The 23487-nt window shown below is 34.1% G+C and overlaps 3 protein-coding genes and 1 long non-coding RNA gene across 8 annotated transcripts; 2 read left to right on the top strand and 2 right to left on the bottom strand.

Annotated features, from left to right (window-relative positions):
* Positions 1-685: 685 nt before the first annotated feature.
* On the bottom strand, positions 686-3103 carry LOC125815067 (uncharacterized). The gene has a single exon (XM_049494466.1). The coding sequence runs from the start codon at positions 3101-3103 to the stop codon at positions 686-688; it is 2418 nt and encodes an 805-aa protein (XP_049350423.1).
* A 3959-nt stretch (positions 3104-7062) lies between these two features.
* Positions 7063-9658, top strand: LOC125815588 (uncharacterized). 3 transcript variants are annotated; one of them, XR_007442182.1, is made up of 4 exons: positions 7063-7221; positions 7338-7405; positions 7552-7943; positions 8727-8751. It is a non-coding gene; the product is annotated as an uncharacterized LOC125815588 (long non-coding RNA). The 3 variants fall into 3 exon arrangements; XR_007442183.1 differs by having other exon boundaries at positions 7076-7221; positions 7552-7700; positions 8727-8787; XR_007442181.1 differs by lacking the exon at positions 8727-8751 and adding an exon at positions 9373-9658 and having other exon boundaries at positions 7078-7221; positions 7552-7700.
* Positions 9659-10295: 637 nt separating this feature from the next.
* On the top strand, positions 10296-14928 carry LOC125815360 (protein DJ-1 homolog C). Of its 3 annotated transcripts, XR_007442168.1 has the most exons (9): positions 10332-10614; positions 10847-11047; positions 11671-11820; positions 11907-12086; positions 12650-12727; positions 13357-13557; positions 13703-13840; positions 13911-14299; positions 14425-14928. XR_007442168.1 is itself a non-coding variant. In XM_049494815.1 (8 exons), the coding sequence occupies exons 1-8, from the start codon at positions 10393-10395 to the stop codon at positions 14118-14120; spliced, it is 1380 nt and encodes a 459-aa protein (XP_049350772.1). In that variant the 5' UTR covers positions 10296-10392; the 3' UTR covers positions 14121-14335. The 3 variants fall into 3 exon arrangements, 2 of the variants coding, with proteins under 2 accessions (XP_049350772.1, XP_049350773.1); XM_049494815.1 differs by lacking the exon at positions 14425-14928 and having other exon boundaries at positions 10296-10614; positions 13911-14335; XM_049494816.1 differs by lacking the exons at positions 10332-10614; positions 14425-14928 and having other exon boundaries at positions 10934-11047; positions 11660-11820; positions 13911-14335.
* Positions 14929-15047: 119 nt separating this feature from the next.
* Positions 15048-18873, bottom strand: LOC125815361 (ABSCISIC ACID-INSENSITIVE 5-like protein 7). The gene is made up of 5 exons (XM_049494817.1): positions 18740-18873; positions 16389-17486; positions 15703-15774; positions 15582-15611; positions 15048-15321 (listed from the first exon to the last, which is right to left on the bottom strand). Exons 2-5 carry the CDS (start codon positions 17454-17456, stop codon positions 15247-15249), a joined length of 1245 nt encoding a protein of 414 aa, XP_049350774.1. The 5' UTR covers positions 17457-17486; positions 18740-18873; the 3' UTR covers positions 15048-15246.
* Positions 18874-23487: the final 4614 nt, after the last annotated feature.

Raw genomic sequence — 23487 nt, forward strand, 5'->3', positions numbered from 1 at the left:
TGTTTTTTGTGGGGTTTTGATTAGTGATCATTAGAAGATGAAGTCTTATTCATAAGACTCAAGTTCTTATAAACCGGTCTTGTCCTTCCTGATCACTATTACTGGTTTAGATAATGTTCAAGTTATGATGATCAACACACTTTTTAATTCTTTTGTGCAAGTTCATTTATCTTTAAAGACTAAATTATTAAGTATTTCTTTTTATGCAATAGACTAAACTGCTAAGTATTGCATCTGTGCCTCGGTAAAGTTCATTTATCTTTCAATTGTGAGAACATCTAATTTTATCTTAAAGGGGTGGATTAAGTTCTCTTTTTTATGAAATAGACCAAACTGTGAAGTATTGCAACTGTGCCTCGGGAAAAAAGTAGTTGAAGTTGGTCATCCTCTCTATGTCCTTTCCACTCCATTCAAACCACTGTCTGGTTGATCTATTCACTCTTTATCTTATGGGTGTAAGCACATGTTGTTTATATTGGTTGCTAATTATGATGATATATTTGCTTAGATGTTATTGTACATGCTGTCAGAGGCGTATCTAGGATCTCAAGAACATGGGGGCACCATTATCTTCAAAACAGACAATTAATTCAATTATATAAATTTTACGGTGAGAACAAGTTGACGAGCAAATAGGTAGTAGCAATCTTTATATAGTAATCTATTAGCAAAAAACATCATTCACTTACAATTGTCCTCGACGAGTTTTCATATTTTGAAAACGGTCAATAATGGCATCATTACTTACATTTTTAAATATACTACGCTCTATATAGCAAACTAAACAACCATTCAAAAGATCTTCATCCATCCTATTACGCAAATCATTCTTTATGTACTTCATTGATGAGAATGCTCTTTCCACGCTTGCGGTAGCAACAGGAATAATCAAAGTTAACTTCACAAGTAGATACACAAGTGACCAAGTTTGATCTAGTTTTGTCTCTATCATCACTTTTGCAAGATCCTTGATTCCCTTCAAGTTGAGAAACTTGCTATCACACTTTTGAGCATAGACAATAAAATCATCAAGTTGAAAATTGAGTTCCCGAAGCTCTTTATCACCAAACTCACTTGGGTAGTACTCGGCTAGTTTCATTATCCTATCCTTGTGAAAATTAGCAAATGAATCAACCGGACTCAAACTAGCCATACCGAGAAGCAAGTCACTAGTCACCACATCAAAACGATTATTGAGTTTTTGAAGTGCCAAATCAATGACGGCATAAAATACTTCCACACGAAAGTGATGCAAATATGAAATATTGGACCTCTTACGCTTCGACTTCCCATTAGAGTAGTCTTCATTCATTTTGGGAATTGAAATTCCATGTTTACCACAAAATAAGCTAACCTCATCCATCATAGAGTCCCATTCATCCTCTCTCATCATTTGCAATCTTTTCTTTGAAAGGTCAAGCAATCCCATAGCATTAACGATATCTTGATCTTTCTTTTGTAAAACTTTATTCAACTCATTCGTCAATAGCAACACCTTAAACATCAAGTGCAACATAAAGACAAATTCAAATTCATGAATCTTGCTCAAAAGATTTTCCGCCGCAAATCTATCAAGATGATATGGACAATCACGTTTCATATCCTTAAGCACATTAACAATTGAAGAAAAAAGAATCAGGAAATTGTCCAAGGTTTTAAAATGAGACCCCCAACGAGTATCACCCGGTCGTTGGAGGCCACATTCTTGATTCAAACCTTGCCCTGTATGAACTTCTCCAAATTTAAGCAACTCTTCCAACTTATCTTCTTGATGTTGTCGAAGTGAATCTCTGCGTTTAAATGAAGCTCCAATAGTATTCAAAATATTAGTGAGAACATAAAAAAAATTATCCACATCCGAATTCTTTTTGAAAAGACCTACAAGTGCCAATTGCAATTGGTGAGCAAAATAGTGAATAGAATATGCAGATGACGTATCTTGTAAAATCAAAGACTTGAGACCATTTATTTCCCCTTGCATATTACTAGCCCCATCATAACCTTGACCACGTATTTTGGATGTACATAATGAGTGATCCAAAGGCAAAGAATAAATTGCCTTTTTTAATGATTGAGAAGATGTATCATTTACATGGACAATACCCAAGAATCGCTCTATCACCATTCCACTTTTGTTGACATATCTCAAAATTAGAGCCATTTGCTCCTTATGAGAAACATCCTTTGATTCATCAACTAATATTCCAAAATAATCACCGTCCAAGTCTTCAATGATAGCCTTAGTTGTTTCTTTAGCACAAGCCTCCACAATATCTTTTTGAATTGTCGGACAAATCATCATATCATTTTGTGGAGCATTACCTAATATTACTCTTCCCACATCAAAACTTCTATCCCCATACCATTTCAAAAGTTCAAGAAAAGCACCCTTATATTCGGAACCTTCACTTTCATCATGCCCACGAAATGGAAATCCCGATGTCAAGAGAAATCTTGCTACATCAATTGAGGCATTTAAACGCATCCGATAATCACTTCTTGCCTTTTCACTTTGCTTGTCAAAAGAAGATTGGATCGATTGTCGTTGGTTTTTCAAATCTTGCATCCTATTGAAACATTTATGATGGATACTATTTACCTTACCAACATGTTTTTTGAATCTTTCTAAAGCTTTGTTCCAACACCTAAAACCATCTCTTGTAAATGAATCTCCGGCATTTCCACGACTTTCAAGTTCATTCTTGAACAAATAACAACACAAACAAAATGCCGCATCTGCTTTAATGCTATATTCCAACCATTGAGATCTTCTCTTAAACCAAGTTGGTCGAAATTGACGCATTTTTTCTCCAAACTTAGTTTTAGGGAAGATATGATCAACAGGCTGACATGGCTTTTTTTGAATGTAATACCTCCTTACCGCATCTCGAATATTAGGACCATAAGATGAAATAGGCATTCGATCTTTGGGATCTGCTTCAAGAGATTTAAAATCAAGCATATTATCCATATTTGAAAGTGGAAAAGAATTTGTATGTCTTTGAACTTCCGGAGCAACTTGTGAACTCACAAATGGTTGATAAGAGCTAGAACTTGGTTGGCCATCTTTTGGCTTTGGTAACTTGATGAGAAACTTATCCATTTGTGATTTGATGAATTGATTGTAAGAATTATTTTACCTACAAAATTAAATATTCACCCTTCTATTCAATCTTATAAAAACAAAATATTTTTTAAAAAATATTAGCACAAATAACAAGTTTACTAATAAAAGAATCACAATTATTAGATAACTATTTAGAAATCAAGAAATTCTTATAAATTTAAATATTCAAGCAATCAAATAATGGAACCACTTCATAAATCAAGAAAAACATATAGATAACTATTTAGAAATCAAGAAATTCTTATAAATTTAAATATTCAAGCAATCAAATAATGGAACCACTTCATAAATCAAGAAAAACATATAGATAACTATTTAGAAATCAAGAAATTCTTATAAATTTAAATATTCAAGCAATCAAATAATGGAACCACTTCATAAATCAAGAAAAACATATAAAACAAATGAAGTACATTAATAAATAATATTTTTTTATAGATAACATACCTTGTTACTTGTTCTCAAATCTCACTTCTACTTCACCATAAACAACAAAGTGGAAATGTGGAATGAAGCCAAAAGAATAACAAATATGATGTCTTTACTCCTTTTTACCTTTTAGTTTAGGGCTTTGAAAAGTCAAAAGAAAAAGTAAAAAAATATAAAATAAGAAAAACGTCCAAGTAAAGAAGGAAAGGAGAAAAAGAAAGTAAAAAATATAATTTGACTTTTTTGACACTTCTAGCTTAAGGTCTAGACATAGCTAATGCAACCTAAAAATATGGGTAATTGAACCTCTTTTTATTTATAAATTATTAAAAAGATCTATGAAAAGTGACACATTTTATTATATTAATTAAAAATTAAAAATGTTAATGTGGATAGAAAAATTTGAACCACAAATCTTTAAGTTATGCACCCCCTATTTGTACTTACTTATCAATATACTAGAGTATTCTTTTTAACCTTGGGTTCACCAATACAAATTTAAAAAGATAATTAGAAAAATAGTAGTATTATATAGGGGTTAGGAAGGGGAGGATGGGTGCATGTGAACCCCCTCCCCTTCATGTGCATACGCCTCTGCTGATGCGTCCCAAGTATCACTCATCTTAGATTGTAAAACAGTGTGTTGGCATCTCATTTGTACACTTCTCCCATTAATTTAGTGGTTACACAGGGACACTCCTCTTTCTTTTGCATTGGATTTACTTTGGTCATGGCAATATGTAGTTGAAAAACTGACGCTAATGTTAGTTACCTTTCAATGAGACAATGTTCTTCCCTACTGTAATGTATAGAATATCTATGCGGTAAACTGTATTCTGAAATAGTCCCTCCCTGACATGAGCAAGGAGAAACAGTAGTGTGCTACATATGAGCAACAGTATCTGTGTGTATATATATTCCTAAATGTTTGTATATACTTGGTTTATAAGATTTTAATGCCATAGCTGAAATATTTTAAACAGGATATTATGATGAACTGTAGTATTAAGGACGCACTTGTAGCTGAGGAGTAGTTCTTCCGCAGCCATCCTGTATGTTTTCTATTGTCGCTTATTTAGTTGATTTCATGCCTATATCCATTAACTATCTCCTGTTTTATCTATCTTTTCTTGAAGGTATGTGGTGTCTCTCAATTAACAACCAGGTAATCTGTGCTGGTCAAAGTAACAGCAATTTTTCTTTTATTGGGTTGCCATTTTGCACACATTACAACCTTGTAGGACCGAATATTTATCAAAAACGTGAAACCACAATAAGCGCAAACAATTATATTTTTGAGTAGCATTTTCCAAATATCTCCAAATCAATTAATAACTTATAATTTTCATCCTCTAAAGTTTTTTCCTGAGTTTTAAAATGTAATTGACATGTTGAAATTTTATTTTTTTTTAAAAAGAAGGGGTGGGGGGGCAAGAAGTCATGTTTTGAGAAATACTTTCACCTTGAAATACTTTGTGCCTTACCTTGTCACTTGTGGTTGGAAAAAAACCTTTTTTACACAGTAACCATGTCTGGTATGGGCACTCTCCTTCTGAACATTCTTTCCAAGTACATTGAAGGTAATGTGGCCTAAACCTTGCAATATTTGGTAGTAGTCCTCTACTAGTTTCTCTCCTCTATCTAATGTTGCTTCCTAGTATCAGATATCATATTATTTGATCATATTACACTTCTAACCTTTTTACTGGTCTCTGTCTTTTTTTTTTCTTCTTTTTTTTCTTTTGGTTGAGAGAAGCATTTTCTTCAATGATAGAAGGAAAAAATGAAGAAATGTCAACTTCTGAGCTGTCTGGTGGAGCAAGAAATCATCACATTTTTCAGGACATATTTGTGAAGAGTTTGGAGGTCCACTTCTTTATATATATTAATCTTTGAAATGCCTACATTATTCTTTTCTTGCTTGGAGAATTGAAATTCATCTCTAGACTTGCTAATGTTTGCACATAAATGACGTTGATGCCATTTTTGTCAATAGGTAGCTACGATGTATGCTTTGGTAGGTATGGTCAACTCTGAATGGGTTTAAAATGCTTTTGTTGGGCATTAAGTTTTTTATTGGTGTGGTCTTCATAAATTGTTGCTAAGGGCTGTGAACATATACAATCCATAAATAATATTTCCCACGTAAGTTGGTTTTCATCCAGGAACATAGTTGCATAATCGAAATCCTCCATTTTGAATAGTCTTTTTATCGACTAGCTCCTTGTGTTAATAAACCACAAGTATATACAATAGGTTCCTCATATACAAGCATTCTAAATCTTCAAGGCTGTAAAAAGATGTGAATGACAAACACAAGAACTTTTCAGTAACTTTGCATATTAGTATGTTGATTCGTACAATTGTAATGTTCATCCTAGGTTCAGTTGCTTATCAAATTTCATCAGATTTCTCTTTCTCCTGCAGGGAAGTTGATCCTTGTGAAGATTTAACTGATGATGACATCCGAACTGCCATTCAAAAAGCCACGGGTCCCAAATCCGCTTTATTTATGCCAGAAGTAACTCCAAAGGATTAACCTGTTTCCTTGCGTTTGCTTTTGAGCCAATAGTTCAGCACTTTCTAGAATACTTGTTGTAATTTTTATGACATTTGTTGGCTGCATCTTAATTATTGTGTAAATATGCAGGTCCCATTTCAAGTTCACATCCGAAGGTAAATAACATGTTTAATGAAACCGAGTTTTCAGTGTGCAAGATTTATATATGATGAGCTGGTTCAAGTTAGGCCATTGTTGACTACCTTTTTATTCCGGTAATGCTTTCTTATAATTGATGTTCTAACTTGAATGATTCCTTTGTAGATGAGCCATCGTTGTATGGTCAATGAGTTGCAACGGTTTCCAATTTTGAGAAAGCGCATGCATGAGGTTAGGAAATTTTTTGGCGTGATGGACTGGAACCTTCAGAAGTAATGATTGGACACATTATTGAAATGGAGTTATGTCAAAATGTTGGGTGTTTTATTTGGTTTTGCTTAGACCTAAATACAACACACATTTGCATCTATGATCAAGTTTATTGAATTGATCGATACTTTTGAAATATTTAGCTAGACCTTGAATCCTTTCTTGCCAAGACAAGTTTGTGAATTGCTATAGCAAATCACTAAAATTCTTATGAATCTTTTGCTGTTAATATTTTATATTGATCTACTTAATTATTTTTTCTGTTGCAGATGGATTGTATAAATCACATCTTGTGGGAATAAAGCTCATGAGATGGCATTACAGCTGGTCAAGCCATCTAGGATTGCTGCACCAAATCTGAGGTAGAAATTAAATGCTACATTTGCTGTTTCACAGACTTTTGCAAATGGTCTTGCAAGTTATATCATACTGATGCTAATTTTTTGCTAATATATTGCTACAGAATGGAGTAGATCTAGAAAAGTGCCAACCTCAGAAAGAAGTCTAAAATCACGTGCTATCCTTGCCAGATCAGTTGGTGGTTTTATCCCTGATCAAGTTGGCCTTTCTGCTTCATCATCTCCTTGTTTGGTTTCTTCATCATCTCCCTGATTGACATCGCACAGCTTTCAAATATCTAATAGTAAGAAACTTATATTATTTGCATTTACTAGTGTTCTTGACTGGGAACAGGTTGTTCGGCTTGCTCCAGTGGTCGAGAAAACTATAGCGTCAGGTGTGTTTCCATCTGGTGATACATGATGTTTTTCATTTATGCCACATGTTTGTTACATGAAAAATACACGAGTTATTAGTTATTTTGACAAGTTAAATATCTTATTGACAAGAAAGGAATGAATATTGTATATAAGGAATGCAAATGCTGCTTTATGAAAAAGTCCTTCCTCATGTAACTTATGGTACTCTTTAATTCGATAAGCACCGTGAACTTTTCTGTTGCTGCTTATCAATTCATTTTATTTTTCTGGACTCTTTATAATCTTTAGAAAATATTTTTTTGCTGGGTCTTATTGCCAAAGCCATTGCTGACATATTTCTTCATTAGGATCAAATGTTGGTTCAAGTTGGAGAATATCATCAATATTTGGTGGCTCGGACAATCGTCCATCTATAGAAGACAATTTCATTAGCAAACAATTCAGTGATCCTGTACAGAGCATGGGCCATGCTTTCTGAATGATCCACTTGAGAGAGGTATGAGTTTTGAAGGCCCTCTCTGCTGTATGATTTCTTTATGGATTACGTTGGTGATAAAATCAAACATGATATCTCTATATGTTTTGCTTGAAACCCCCAGGTATCTTGAGGCCTTCAGAAACTCATTCAGATCAGTAGACTGCTGTAATTGCCATCATAAAACTGTTATTGAGGTCATACTGTGACATTGTCAGGAAGAAAAATGAAGACCTAATACCTAAAGCTATCATGCATTTTCTGGTAATTCTGAACAGCAATGACTTAGTCCTTCGTTGATTTCATGCTTTGATGTTTTTGACATCTTTGTGAGTGGCCTTTCAATGGACTTGTGCTTAGGGTTCTTCACTTCCATCTAGTGGTAGTCTTGAGGATTCCTAAATCTACTATTCTAGCAGTTCCTTTGTTAAGTTAAATGATAGTAAAAGTTCTTCCCAGCTTGTCGCATTCTCTTAGTTTCCTACTTACGGATGTTTTCTTTCAGGCAGATTTTGTCAGCACTAGAAGACAGTCGAGACACAAATCGTAGAAGGCTAGAATAGAATAAGTTGTAAAATATGCCAACAAGGGATCTTAGACAAGATAAACTCAGTAATCTGCTTTCTGTCATATTCTAAAAGCACAGGGGACTAGTGGTACTGTTTGGTTTTCTGCCAATAGTTAAGAGGCTAATTAATATCTGGGAAAAGTAATTTTCTATAATCGTCACTCAGCTAATTTCTTATCTTCTCATACTGATCAGTCAAGTTTCCATTCAGGTCTGCTTTTTCAATTACCGATGCTGTGAAAATCCTGAACTTTATTTTATCTGGTGGAAATTTCTGTATAGTTGGAATTGTTTACTACCTGTTGTTGGCACAATTTCTTGAAATAGCCAATGAGAGTTAAAAAGTATCCTGGTGTCTGTTAGCTTTATTAGACTCAGGGTGTTGTGTTTTAAGTTTGAAGTAAGAATGCTGAAATGATTTTCATTTTCGATTTGCATTTCTTTTTTGTTGACAAAAATGGTGTTATTCTGCTTTCCAGGCAAATCAGACCAAAAGAGATCTACACAATGTGGTTCATCAAGAAACTTTATAGGTATTGGTAATGGAGTTTTTATATTTAAGGTACTTTACAGGATAGTGGCTCATTGATCCTTCATTATGCTTCTTAGCCGCACAAACTTTTATGTGCTTATGCACTTGTATGTTGTTTCTAGCGCCTGTCAGCTTAGCCAATTCAAATGTGAACTATTTTGCATGTACTCGTAGTTCTTATCAACTGTGCTTGCTATTTATTGCAGAGAAAACCTCTTCGAAGAGATGTTGCAACAAGGTTCACTAAGCTTTCTGAAAAAAAGTTCAAGGTTTTTGATAAGTTCCATCTTTTTGAGGCTTTGTTTAGGAACTAAGCAGAAAAGCTTGTCTAAGTTGGGAAGAAGTATGCCAACATTAACTCGTAACTGTACTTTGGCTATTTTCTCATTGTCATCGTACTCCTTGCTAAATCCGTTTTGCCAGATATTCTATTTGGCATTGTACTCCTTGTGAAAGTCTCTAACCTTATCCTAGTGATGTTTGCTGATTCTTTAAGATGTTCTGTTTGTCATCATTCTCTAGGTTTTGCTCAACTTATAATGACTTTACTTAAGGGTACCATTTAGCTGGAACTAATGTCTTCTGGTTTGCAGATATTGGAGGCGTTACCACTTGATGCTGAGACAGTTGAAAGGCCTTTGGTGTTAATAGGAGGATGAGGCTAGTTTTGTTGCCTTTTGGTATGATCATTGGCAATTGTACCTGGCTGTCAATTTTTGGTGTCCGATCCTTCATAATTTTGTCAAATGAGATCATCACTTGTGTATAGTATTATTGCCATTATCTTGGAGAATTCTTGTCATTTTCTCACAAGGATGATGTTCCTCTTTGATGTATATTTCACCACTTTTACTATACTAGTCCTTGTTGAGCATAAAACTGAGCTTGAACCTATCCAATTTCAGTGGTGTCATATGAGTCAAGAGCTAGAGCAATAAAGTAGGAATTTTAAGAAAGCGGATTATCTTTCATGGGTAAGCAGTGCTCTTTTGTATAAGCATAAGGTGATGGTGCTTTTATCCAACTAAAAGAAATGGAGTAGGTCTCCTATACAAGCGAGGCAATCCACAATAATGTGGAGTGGTGAGTTGCTTATAGTATAATCAAAACTTCTCTTTAAGCTATATACATTTTAATTAAATTGGATTAGCTCATAAGTCACATTGGTGGATTTTGGACTCGGCAAGTGTTTTTTCTCCCCCAATATATTGTGGCACTAGTTCTAATAAGGCACCTTCTAATAACAATAACATAGGGACATAAACATTCTAATAATAAATTATCATGAGCATTCTATAAGTTACTACATCCAAAACCTCAATAATAAATCACCACAAAGACACAGTGACCTTATAATCCCATTATACAACTCAAGAAGAACCCGGACCCAAAAACATATAAAAAAAAATCATTAATAAAATTAAAAATATATTTTTAAAGTCAATTTTCAAGAGGCACGGATATTAAGGATTTTTTTTTATTTTTTTTTTGTAATTCGTGACATTATCCAATTAACCTCACCCAAATTCTTGTATTTCCGTCGTCATACACATTCCGGCCGGCGACTAGTGCATTATCTCCGGCAACCAGAATCGAAATTGTTACCAGTAACAATGAAGTCCATATCTCCATTGTTCTCAGTTTCCACTGCCAAGTCTCCAATTTTCTACTTCAGTCCTATTTCCCAAAGACTTTCGTCTGTCAAATTTGCAGCCCCACCGAAGATAAATTCACCAGATACGAAAAGACCCAGTTCAAAATCAGCTAAAACCCTCTCTGCAGCTCCTACAATAGACCCAATAACTACTACTGCCGCTTCCGCATCTCCCAAAAAGGTGAAGAGTTTCATTCTTTCCGTTCAGTCTTTTTTGTTTGTTTATTCATTTGCTTCGTATGTAAAATTAAAGATTTGCATTAGGAACTTGAAAAAAAAATAGTGCAGTAGAAATACATGTAAGAATATAAGCTGATTGGTTGATTATCATTTAATAATTCAATGGATATTAGTATAGACTACAGAGGTTCATTGAGTTTTGCCTTTTCTTTTCATTTTTGAGGCGTTTATAGGTTCTACTGCCAATTGGGTTTGGCACAGAAGAAATGGAAGCTGTAATATTGGCTGATGTTCTGCGCCGGGCTGGTGCAGAGGTAACAGTGGCATCAGTAGAGCAGCAGTTGGAGGTTGAAGCATATGGAGGCACTAGGCTAGTTGCTGATACTTTCATCTCTACTTGTTCCAATGAAATATTTGATCTTGTTGCATTGCCGGTTAGTATTAGCTTTCCCTTAGTATTGTTGATATCATCTGATCTGTTAAATGAAATATCCGTCATACATATGTATCTGTTACAAGCTGTGAAGATTCACGTGAAATGCATTTTTTGAAAGTCAGTATAACTAGCTCCACTGCTTCTTTTACTACTCATATCCTTTCTCCACTTCAATATTTCTTTTACTTGGCAACTTCAAGAATTACCAAAACACAAAGCAAATCAGAGATGCCATGTTAAGCTGCAGAGTTGGTTAAAAATTCTGTGTAAAACACGCAATTGGGTTATACTTAAGTAGTGTGTTTAAAGAGTCTAGATTTCATGGTAGTAATGGTCCTTCCCCATCTACTGAAATGAAACTCGATTTAGTTGAGGCTGCATTGTTACAATTGATGCATGAACTTGGAACTGATTTAACTGTGAAAGAAGTGCCAGCACAGTGATACAATGATCCAGCTGATTCTATTGATGCACTTTCGTCCTTGTAGGGATTTTTCTTTCTCTACATAGACTTTGTATTTTGTATCTCTGATAATGTAGCTTACAGTTATTTCATCACAGTTATATCTGTGTCAATGTCATAGGTGGAAATTTAATAACTGATGTATAGACTTGATATAGGGAGGAATGCCAGGTTCTGCTCGTTTAAGAGACTGTGAAGTTCTCCAGAAGATCACAAGCAGGCAAGCTGAGGAGAAGCGACTTTATGGTGCCATATGTGCTGCTCCAGCAGTCACTCTTTTGCCTTGGGGTCTTCTCAAGAGGAAACAGGTGACTATTGCATTTAGTTTATAGAGTTTGCTTTCTGCACTGTGTCTTTGTTCCTGGTTTGGTTAATTGATGCAGTGTCTATCAAGACCACTTGTCATCCTGCATTTATAGACAAAATTTCTTCCTTCCGGGTGGTGAAAACTAACACACAAGTCTCTGGAGAGCTAACAACAAGTCGTGGTCCTGGCACTTCATTTGAGTTTGCCATATGTTTAGTGGAGCAGCTGTTTGGCGAGCCTGTTGCCAGAGAAATTGGAGAACTCTTGGTGAGTGAATGAATTATTGATATTCTTAATTCTTTACTTAACTTCTAGTTCTAGACCTTCTTCTTCACATATAATTTTTTTAAAAAAAATATCAAAACTGAGCTGACTGGTAACTGGATCATTCATGGGTTGTTATTTAGTTATGTCATCATTCTATCTAGTTCGTATTGGGCTGAGGTACTGGAACCAATTCGATCATGAACTATTGCTAGTTAGGTTCTGAGGACATGTTTAACTAAGAGATGCAACTTATTTGTGGTTTCCCCATTGCTTCCAGCATTGACTTGAGAGGTGGAAAATGAGTTCTGTTCTATTTCTGGGATCAAATCTGAAAAGAGTGCTAAGAGAAAGTTGTTTCTTGACTCAGTTTACAAGTTCAATTGAACAGGATTCAACTAAATTTCAGAGGGCTTGTGCACAACTGGCAATTGTGAAAAACCTTTTGTGAACACTTCATTATTATTTGGCCTTTGATTTGTTTGTATCTGACTTACATCGTTTATCTGATTGGGTTGTTTGTTATACTTTGATTGTTCTCATAAAACTTCCGTACATTTGTGTAGTTGATGAATCCTGCAGGTGATGACCCAAAGAGACAAGAATTCAATGAAGTTGGATGGTCTCTTGATCGCACCCCCCAAGTAAGCCTTCCTTGTTTTTGCTTTATATAGCTGGAACTTAAACTGTAATTACAGAATTAATTTCAGTAACAATGCGCTCACCCCTATGAGTTCTTTATCTTGTGCATAATGTCGAAGGAACTGTTTAAGGGTCTTAATGAATGTGCATTTTTCTTATTCGGTGCTTATCCATTCATCGTTCTGGCATAATGATGATGCAAATTCATGTTTTTAATGCTGTGCTAAAAACATCTCGGTGTGTCAGTGGTCATCTTCCATTGTTAGGAATTCAGGAAATGGTTTCTTTATTCTTTTCTTCCCACCTTGGGTTATCAATTTATTAGTGTTGCCTTGCAGCTCTGATGCTGGTACTGCTTCAGTTGTTACCTTGTAGGTGAATATGTCTAGCAAGTGACTCTGGTTAATGTGAAATTTGTTTTTGACTTTGGGCAAGGTTTGTTGTGAATGTTATCAACCCTTGGGGCATACATGGAATTTGTTCTTGATATTTATTTTTAGGAACAATTACACGCAGTTTCTTGTCTGACTTGATGAGAGAATGTACTTGTGTCCTAGGATTAATGATGTTTTCGTGTGAATAATTTATTTCCCGCGACATGTCAATGTTCTCCATCTTCACAATTTTGTAGGTTCTAATTCCAATAGCCAACGGGTCTGAAGAAATTGAAGTGGTTACCTTGATAGACATTCTAAGACGAGCAAAGGTGAATGTTGTGGTGGCTTCAGTGGAAAAATCAGCACAGGTTTTGGCATCAAGTGGAACAAAAATTGTTGCAGACAAGTTGATAAATGCTACTTCTGACTCCATATTTGACTTGATTATCCTCCCGGTGAGGCTAAGTCCTTTTATTTAACCAGCATTTCCACGAGTTCTCCAAAAATTTTAGGCAAATGTACCTATTACCAACTCATAAGTGAGTTGATTTTTGTAGGTCCATCACTTGCTTTGATAATTAATTGGTTCTTATTCTCTAGGGAGGAGCTGCCGGGGCTGAACGGCTGCACAAGTCAAAAATTCTCAAGAAGTTGCTTAAGGAACAAGAGTCAGCTGGAAGAATATTTGGTGCAATCTGCTCTTCACCTGCAGTCTTGCAGAAACAGGGGTTAATAAAGGTATGATGTTAACCATTTGAATGTCTTAATTTTGAGAGAAGAAGTTCAATTTACACACTTCCTTAAACAGGACAAGAAAGCCACTGCACATCCTGCTGTCTTAGACAAGCTCAAAGACGGGGTAAATGATGCTCAGGTAGTTATCGACGGTAAACTCATCACATGCCAGGGACTTGCTACAGCGATACAGTTTGCACTGGCTATTGTGAGCAAGCTTTTCGGGCATGCAAGGGCAAGGAGTGTAGCAGAAGGTCTTGTCTATCAGTACCCTAGGAGCTAGAAATGCCAGTCCTGAAACCTTCAGAGTGCCCAAGTATGTTATAGGGGCAACTCATATCGATGGATTACATACATACTTCACCGGCAATTACAAGAAAGGCAACTTTCTTGTCCTTGATGACTTGGTAGCAGATATAACAAGCTCGAGAGGAGATTTTCCTAAGTCTGCCAAAACCAAAGGTAGTCGCCTCATTCCAATGCAATAGCCAAGTCAGCGTTCATCTGCAATTGGGGCAAACTGGGTGGATATCTCAACCCAAGATGACTTATAAATTCACTTATATACTTTCCCCTTTTCTTGACAGGATTAGTCCTAACCTACTATACAGAGTTCCTACTAGATCTTTAACTGGGAATAGGGCATTTACTATCACTCGGCCAGGTCGCACTGGAAAGAGTGATGATCAAAGTAATGACGCCAGTTATGGGCAAATTGTTCTTCGCCTCATCTCTGTCTCGTCTGGACACTATATATTACCCCCAGCCCACAAGTTTCTTTTCTTTGTTTAGTTTGGCCTCCAGAATCATGATTTTTGCCATTTAGAGCATACAGAAAGAGAATTGCTGCTCTCGTGCGTTGAATGGTGATCTTGGTGTGTACTAAACAATAGATTACATTATGAATTTGTTTTGTTTTTTCACTTCTCTGGTGATCTTGCTGTGTACAAGGAAATAAACAATCCAGGAGGAATGCTAGAGTACAATTCATTTTTGTTCATGAGCATTTTGGAGACGAGATGAGTTGATTGCATTTAGTTGAAGCAAGCCTTGCAAGAGTAAATAAGAAAGTAGAATTGTTGGTTCATAGATATCTTATTATTTTTACAGAGAAAAGCTACCTCCAAATATGTCTCTCTTACCTAGATAGCTATGGAACTGATACATCCTGCTTGCATAGTGCCTCTATGACTAAAATGTGTGAAGCAAATTAAAAGTACACAGAGGAATTCATACAAGCAAATCGTTTACATAATGTACATAAATGGGTATACCATCTCCTTACCATACATAAGGTTACCACACATGTGACGAAGGTAGATCTGAATCAGATCATAACTAGCAATCCCATCCACCCAACTATTGCCTATGCTTGTACTCAGCAATTTTTGCTTCAACTCCATATTCTTCTACCAAGGTCCTGTCAGTGTCCTTCTCAAGCATCTTAATTTATATCCACGTGGCATATTCCTTTTATCGGTTAGCTGCAATTGTACAGTAGAATGGAATGGTTAGCAACACCGGCAATCTACCAGACAGTAGACAACCTCGTTTAACTAATAGGAGTAACATGTTTTAGTCTCGCAGCCTGAATGTGCAATTACTCCATCCACTCAGGCAATTGATGACATAAACATACATAGCGCATTTCATGGAAGCTTTGCTCATTTTGTTGATTAGTAAGCATGTACATTATTTTTACTCTTCCTTCAGACCAATTATTAGTACTAAAAGAATTCCGTACCTGATTTTTCTGGTTCTCAATAATTTCAGCCTGAACGAAAAATCAAAAGTGAAAGTTACAATATGAACACTTCACAATGCCATTGCAGTAATTTTATGATCTCCAGTCATTTGACACATACCTGTTTCTTCCGCAACTCTTCATTAATTTTTTTTAGCTTTGCCACTTCAGCTTCCAACTCTAAAGTATAGGCCTGTCATATCCCAGATGAAGGTGCAACTAAGAATTACATTCACAACATAAACATTTAACAAATTCAAGTTGTTATTGATGGGAAACCAAAGTTTGTAACCAACTACTTCCCTCTTTCTCACTCTCAAAATCCCCCACTTTTGTTATAAAGAAACAAAAATTCAAAGCTGCAACTGAGTAAACATGCACATCCTAAAATCTAAACCACACTCGATGTATTATTTGCTTTGCCAAGCAAACTTCTTAATCCCTGAATAACACTGTCAGCTATATCAGGGCTCGTTATTAAGATTATCAGCTTGATAAAGCATATAAGGAAGCTGTTTGAAACAGATGTAATAATGTTTGAAAATTTATCAGCCATTGTTAGATCTAAGAGTAATTAAAGAAGATTGTGATAAGGAAGTCTACATTAAACACCAAGATAATGCTGTCAAAATCTTCAGCTCTTTTACTCAAAATTGCATGAGTCATTTTCATTATACAAAGTTGTTGACCAAGTGTCATATTAATTAGAAGTTTAGAGTAAATCCTATGAATGTAATGGTCCTCAAGAATCAGAAGCACAAGAAAATATTGCAAATCATCAGATAATAGCTCAACATATGAGTTCACCTGCTTCCGAGCCCTTGATCTAGCTGCAGATTCTCTGTTCTTAATCATCCTCCTACGCCTTCGCTCCACAACTTTTTCCAAAGAACTACCGGATCTCCTTCCCCTTCCACCTTCACTATATGCATAAGGGGAAGGTGAAAGAGACGATGTATCCACATTGCTCCTTGCAACAAAATCGTTTCCAGGGGATCCTCCTTTTGCTGGTGAAACTCCATTATAAAATCCTGTCATCCCCATAACTCCGCCTTGAGCCATATTAGCATTTACAGAAGGACTGGACATTCCAACAGCAGGAGCCCTTGTTCGAGGGCTAGCCAGGTGACCATTATTTGATAACTGCAAAGGAGATGCAAATGCCACTGTTGTTTGCTTGGGGAAAAGAGGCTGTTGCTTCTGAGGTTGTTGTTGCTGTGAGGCTGTGGGACCAACCACATTCAACATTTTATTGCCTGCAATTTGATTAATCAACAGTCCAGTGTTTTGAGTTGGTTGCTGAAATGCTATGTTGAAACCATTGTTGTTGTTCTGTTGACTTAAACCATTGTTAAATGTAATACCACTTGAGTTTGAAGTAGATTGCACATCTTCTCTAACTACACCTGCTTTCACCAGAAAATCCTCCAATGTCATTTCTCCCAAGGTAGACTGCCTCTGCCCAAAGTTTGATTTCCCAGTGTCACTTCCGTCTTTAGTACATACCGTAGTTTCTTTTTGAAAGTTTCTCCATACTTCATCAACAGTTTTCTGACTAAGTGTCCGAGGTAACGTCAAAGAACCTTGCCTCTGTAGATTTCCTACAGGTGCATTCCCATCTCCTTCTCCACCAGTAGAAGATGTCACAGCTTGAGACTCTTCAGCTGTCCAAATGCTTTTCAACAGTTCCTCCATATTTATTGATCCAAAATCTTTTCCAAGGCCACTAAATGTAGTTTGAAGCTCATCAAACGTCAACGAGTATATCGAAGATTGCCTAGCCAAAGGGAAATCACCATTACCAATTGACTTCCCCCCGTTGCTCTCCAGCTGTGGCGTGTCAGCAACGTTCTTGAAATTCATGTAAGATCCCATGTTACTAGATCTCAAAGGGTATTTGAATATCTGATAAAAAAGACTCATTAGTACAAATTTTAGCAGTTAAAGTAGATCAGTGGCAGCTGACCATTGGAACCTTTTTCTTTTCTTAGCTAGTGTTTGACCATATATTTTAGGAGTAAATTTGGAATATTTATCTTCAAAAATCTATTCGGCCATGAATTTTGAATCTTCAAATATTTCAAGGTCCCAAAACCCGACTCAGACTAGTTTTTGGATTTTTGGACTTACACTCACATAACTTCAAATTTTTTTCAAGTAAAATACATGTTCAAACACAACTTCAAAAACTCGATTTTTCAAGTTTCAAGTTCAAAATCTATGGTAAAGGGAAACTTAACAGATGTGTCAAATCCAAGAAGTACAACAATTAAACCCATAGATTCAGGAGACATGATATTCACCAAATTAACAAATAACAGGACTAATTGAATTGACAAGTTTTACGATTATTTTTTCATAATAGAAACAAGCAAAAATCAATTCCATTACTGTCTCCAAAGAATTCAAATCATTCTTGAGCTATATTAAACCATAGATAACTTATGATAGACCATATTAACTACAAACTCAAGGATAACAAAATTGTTCTGCTCCACCAACAGAGGACTTCTTTTTGCGGGTTTAGCTTGACTAATCCGTATTTGGGCAGCGTAAAATGGCTCCCTACCAAGTATTTTTCCATATCCGGGCTCAACATCGAGACATCTGGTTAAGACATCCAATGAACCACATCATAAAAGATGACTATATAGGTCGTAATAGATGTGAATCCACCTGTCCAACAGATTTCTCGAGTTTTCGAGTTTATTTATGGAATGTAATAACGCACAGTATAGGTCTAGCTTATCGACAAGTTAGGTCTTCATAGTCAGATTGAAGCTGTGCTGTCCACTAGAAAAAGATGCAATCTTTAAAGATCTTACTTTACTGCTATAACTTTGAATAACAAAAAAAAATCATGATCAATATCTGGTTTTAGTTGAAAAAAACCCCAGATCAATATCAGTATTAGCTCAATTCAGTATAACACATACTAAACAGTCTTTCAATACAATGGATCCAAGATTTAACCATCCCAAAACCAAAATTCATCTACCCAACATCATCTATACTTAAAATATACTTGATCAATAAGAGAAACTGCATATTAATACAAAGATTTCAACTTTATTAATCAAAAAAAAAAAAGATTGATAATTTGTTGAGATGTTGTTAGGATAGAGAAAAGAAAATAGAAAGTGGAGAGACAATTATACCCTTGTATGTGCAGAAGAAATGGAAGGGAAGAAACAAGGAAAGAGCAGCAGCGTGTCGTCTCCTTCTTCTTCGCTGATTTAGGGCTTGCTGGAGTCGACAAGTGTCTTCTCTTCTTACACCTTACCCACTCTTTTAAAGCCCCTCTTTCTTCATTTTTCTTTTTCATTGGTTTTATCGTCTAAATTTACGCGACACACTTTTATTTCTTTTAATGATGTGGTCGAATTATAATTGGTCACGTGTAAAAAATGGTTTTGTAAAATCACTGTTAAAAAATAATGGCATGAATGAGCCTTTTCTTAAACTGTAATGGCATAGATGAGCCAAACTTTTAACGGATGACATAAATGAGTCTTTTCTGAAAGTTCAATGGCATATTTGAGCCTTTTCCCTTTCTTTTATTAGTAATAACATATTTTCAACATAATTTACCGCAATTAGTGGCGGAGTTAAGATTTTTAATAAAGAATTTAAATCTGAAAAACTAAACACACAAACTAATCGAAGGGGATTCGACGTGTATTATATATATAATTTTAACCATATATAAATAGTAATATTTTCCGACGAAAGGGTTCATCAGAGTGCTGGCTCCACCCCTGACTGCAATATAATATTCCTTCATTCATCTTTACGTATTACATCCATTAAGATAGTAATTATTGATATAAATATTTTATCAAATTATCCCTTATAAAATGATGTCTTTGGAAAAAATGATTTGAAAATAAGTATTTAATATTGAGGGGAAAATATGAAGAAATAAATATTATTTTTCCTTGATATATCTAAAGTGACAAATAAAATCGAAAATGCGATAAAAATTAATTTCGAGGATTACTAAAAAAAATCTCTACTTTTTGATGTTGATATCGAAACGTGGACCAATGAAAGAGCTTTGATTCTCGATGTGAGTTTGGCCAATGAGATATATCAAAGTGGAAGAATTGGTGCCGTCAATTCAGGCTTATCCGACAATGAAACAGATGACGCTTGCTGATTTGTTTATTACTCTTTTTGTCTAAAAAAAGAGCACGAGGGTTAAAGTTATTATATTCTGATTTAATTTTTTTTAATACTTTAAATAAAATTGAAACTATAGCTACATAAAAAGATACTATTTGCTACTGTACTAATTTTCTTAAAAGTATTTGAAAATGTATAAGAAGATTATTGTCAGGAAAAAGATTGATGTAAAATAGAAATAATTTCAAAGTTTATTTCTTTTTTGAATTTAATACACTTGTTCAATAAATATGTTTTTTTTTTTTTTTATTGATTCAGACTATTTTCATTAAAGGAAATTCAAATGTATTTCAAATTTCACATTGTAGTTTCCTAGTACTATTAGTCAATTTCACATATGCTAGATGGGCGAAATTATTTTCATAATATTCTTTTTGAGCTTTTGAATTGTACAAAAAGAATCGATCATTAATCTCTCTTAAGAAAATTGAAATAAATTAATGCAGGTCAATGGTATAAAATAACTTCTTGGTGTATAGGGAAATATCGATCTTGTTCAAGTGGATGAATAGCGTGTCAACACGTGCATAGAGCAATTGATGAGCATACTTTAATTTAAAAGTATTGAACAACATTTTCGGAACCGTACATCATCTGGTGTGACGTCTCGTCAACATAGCCGTCTAGATCCAACGATATAGTTTCATTCAACTTTTCTTTAGTATAACTTATTATTTGTCATTTCATTACAAAATTGATGTAACTCGTATGCTCTTAAATTACTTTGATAAATTCAACTACATCGTATTACAGATAAACATTTGGTAACATATATTCCATATCCCGGCGAGAGCTGCAAATTATTTCAAGTTAATAAGTTCTAAACTGAATAATTTATACATATTTATTGAATTTCTTATAATAAATATGAAAATTGAATTAAAATTATTAAATTTGATTGAATTCGTGTGCTCTTCTCTAATCCATCTAGCATCTAGGAGTGTGGAGAAATGGACAGCCAGTCATTTACTTATCTTTAAAATAAAGTTTTACTGGCCAACAGCATTAGAGTAATTGATACTCCACTTTGCACTTAAATACTAAAAAACGAATCTGTGAAAAGAAAAAACAGATCATATCATAGCATGTGAAAATAAAGAGGAATGTGGTGCCAACGTGCAGTAGACACAATATAGTGGATCCTAGTCAGGTCATAAATCACAAATATGGTAAAATATTTTACCTAACGTGCAATAAACTTGTGGCATCTAAGTAAAAAGATGCCACATTTTAACCGACACTAGTGATAAGTTGATAACAAATAACTGGAGTAACTTTTAAACTTTACAAAGTAATATCTAACCAGTCTTATAAATTTGTGAGGATATTATATTTAGACATTCGAATTAAATTTTATTTCGCTTCAAATTTTGTAAAATAAAAAATAGTATGTGTGTTTTCATTCATTTATTAGGTAGTTAAGTTAGCCAAATAAAACCCTAATCATTATCCATTTGAAGTTGAGGTGTATAATTAAAGAAAATGACATATTTTCTAGGTTAAACTTCTAACTATTTACTAATAGAGAAATGAAAACATGTGCAATTTTTTTATTCAAAATTTGAATTAAAAGTATCTAATTGAAACACTTGATTAGAAGTGTAAGTGTTCGAATGGAACAGACTAATTCAAGTATTTAAATGGAATATCCTGATAAATTTAATGATGTATTAAGCCTTTTAAAAAATGATGCAAAATTTTAACATGGAGGTGTGGCCATCCACTAATTTAAAGAAAATATGGAGAGTAGGGTGCCTGCCATATCTCAATTAAGGCTGTTGAAAGTGTTGAAGTGACGATTGAAGGCAGCAAAAATCTCATCTTCCTAAGAATAAAATACTCAAAATGTGGTTGAGAAATAGGTATTCTCCCATTCCTCTAATTAACAAACGATATTAAATTGGTCTTTTAGTTTATCACCACTATATTTAATAATAAAAAAACTTATCAATTCAGAAAGAGATGACCTGCCCTATATTTATTTATTTTAATCTATTTGAAGTTTCTTCCTAGTTAATGTGATGAGAAAAGCTGAGGCAGCTAGCTATCTTTTTTTTTCCCTTGGGAAAAAAGTAAATAAGTTTTATACATTTGGGGGCTAATTACATCTTATTCAGAAGTTTCCACAATTAAAAAAATTCCAAATTTTTCCTTGCTTTCAAATATACTTCTTGATTGTCTAATACATTACAAATGATATCCGAGAGGGATATGGATGTATTTGAGAGGGTTAAGGATGATCGGAGAGGGAAATTTTGTAATTTATTTAAATAGTAGGAAATTTTAGAGATTATGTTATATTAAGTTGTGTATTTATGTAAAAAAAAAATGTAAAAAAAATAGAAGAAGAACCAATTAGGGGTGTACAAAACCGAACCAAACCGTAAACCGAGTCAAATCGAAAAAAAAAATCCCGACTAATGGTTTGGGTTGACTTGATTTGGTATTGGAAAAAAAAAATCCGACCACACTTGATTTGATTTTAACTAAAAAAAGTCAACCCAAGACCAAACCAACCCGACATTATATGTATAATTTTTAAAATTTATTTAATACATTAAAGTATTTACTTTGATGTAATTTCTAAATATTACTTATACGTTTTCATAATTTTTATCTTTTAACATATTTTTTCAAGTTTTTTTAAACTTTGAATTTTGAATGGTCCAATAAATGTTATAGTCCATAGATATTACTCATATTAGTAACTCTAATAAAGCTCAATTCAAAATCAAATCAATATTAATGCAAACAAAATAAATGAATTCAACACTAAGAATGACAATAATATTGTATATTTGTTCTTTTGTTTTACATTGGTTTAGACATTTAAAATACATAACCTAATTTTAATTTTTCTCTTTAATGTTTAATCATGTAATTAATACTTATTAGACTTATTTTAGCATGATTTAGTACTTTTAAATTATGATCATTTTTCATATGACTTATCAATTTGAAATATTTATTTTATGCATTTTCATTATTATTTTTTATTGAATATTTTAGTGTTAACACTCGTCATATTTTATGTTAATTTCTTAAGAAACACCTTAGATAGTTGTATTTTGGTTGGACTAAAGAAATATTTGGAGTACAAGTTAATTATATGTTTGTATGAATACTTTACCGGAAAAATCCAAAAACCCGAAAAAAATCTGAGATTTATTAGTGTGGTTTGATTTAAAAATTTAAATATGTGACACAAATGGTTTGGTTTGGTATTTGAAAAACCCAAAAAAAACCCGAGTTTTATTAGTTTGATTTGATTTATAAATTTAAAATTTTGACACAAATGATTTGATTTGATATTTGAAAAACTCGAACTAATCCGATCATGTACCCCTAGAACCAATTATGGAAGGAACTTTTGGGTAATATAGTTGGATTCATGTCTTAAATTCCTACTGGGCCATTTAAATGGGTTAGTGAACAGTTGGACTCTTGCAACTACCTTTGGGCCTATAAGCCCTTAATATTCTGTACAGATAGTTTGATGGAAAACATCCACTTCGATGTGCCAATATAACAACAATTTGATGGAAATTTATATTTTGATCTACAACTTGAAACCTCTTTATTAAAGTATCATTAACATAAATAAAATAAAATAAAATGTGTAGCATATATCTAGTTTAGAGGTAAAAGAAAAATGAAAGTTATAACAAAACTACCCATCTTCAATAATGCAACAGAATGTCGCACATAAGATGGATAGATT

Source organism: Solanum verrucosum, unplaced genomic scaffold (genome assembly GCF_900185275.1).
Source record: "Solanum verrucosum unplaced genomic scaffold, falcon-dt-bn FXZP01000261.1, whole genome shotgun sequence".
NCBI lineage: Eukaryota > Viridiplantae > Streptophyta > Magnoliopsida > Solanales > Solanaceae > Solanum > Solanum verrucosum.

Excerpts from the sequence above, each read along its gene's own strand:
- LOC125815067 (XM_049494466.1), bottom strand. The coding sequence starts at position 3,103 with ATGGATAAGTTTCTCATCAAGTTACCAAAGCCAAAAGATGGCCAACCA.
- LOC125815361 (XM_049494817.1), bottom strand. The coding sequence starts at position 17,456 with ATGGGATCTTACATGAATTTCAAGAACGTTGCTGACACGCCACAGCTG. Across the intron at positions 15,775-16,388 it reads GATCAAGGGCTCGGAAGCAG|GCCTATACTTTAGAGTTGGA; the intron begins GTGAACTCATAT and ends GGGATATGACAG. Across the intron at positions 15,322-15,581 it reads TTGAGAACCAGAAAAATCAG|CTAACCGATAAAAGGAATAT; the intron begins GTACGGAATTCT and ends GTACAATTGCAG.
- LOC125815360 (XM_049494815.1), top strand. The coding sequence starts at position 10,393 with ATGAAGTCCATATCTCCATTGTTCTCAGTTTCCACTGCCAAGTCTCCA. Across the intron at positions 11,048-11,670 it reads TTGATCTTGTTGCATTGCCG|GGAGGAATGCCAGGTTCTGC; the intron begins GTTAGTATTAGC and ends GACTTGATATAG. Across the intron at positions 12,728-13,356 it reads CTCTTGATCGCACCCCCCAA|GTTCTAATTCCAATAGCCAA; the intron begins GTAAGCCTTCCT and ends ACAATTTTGTAG.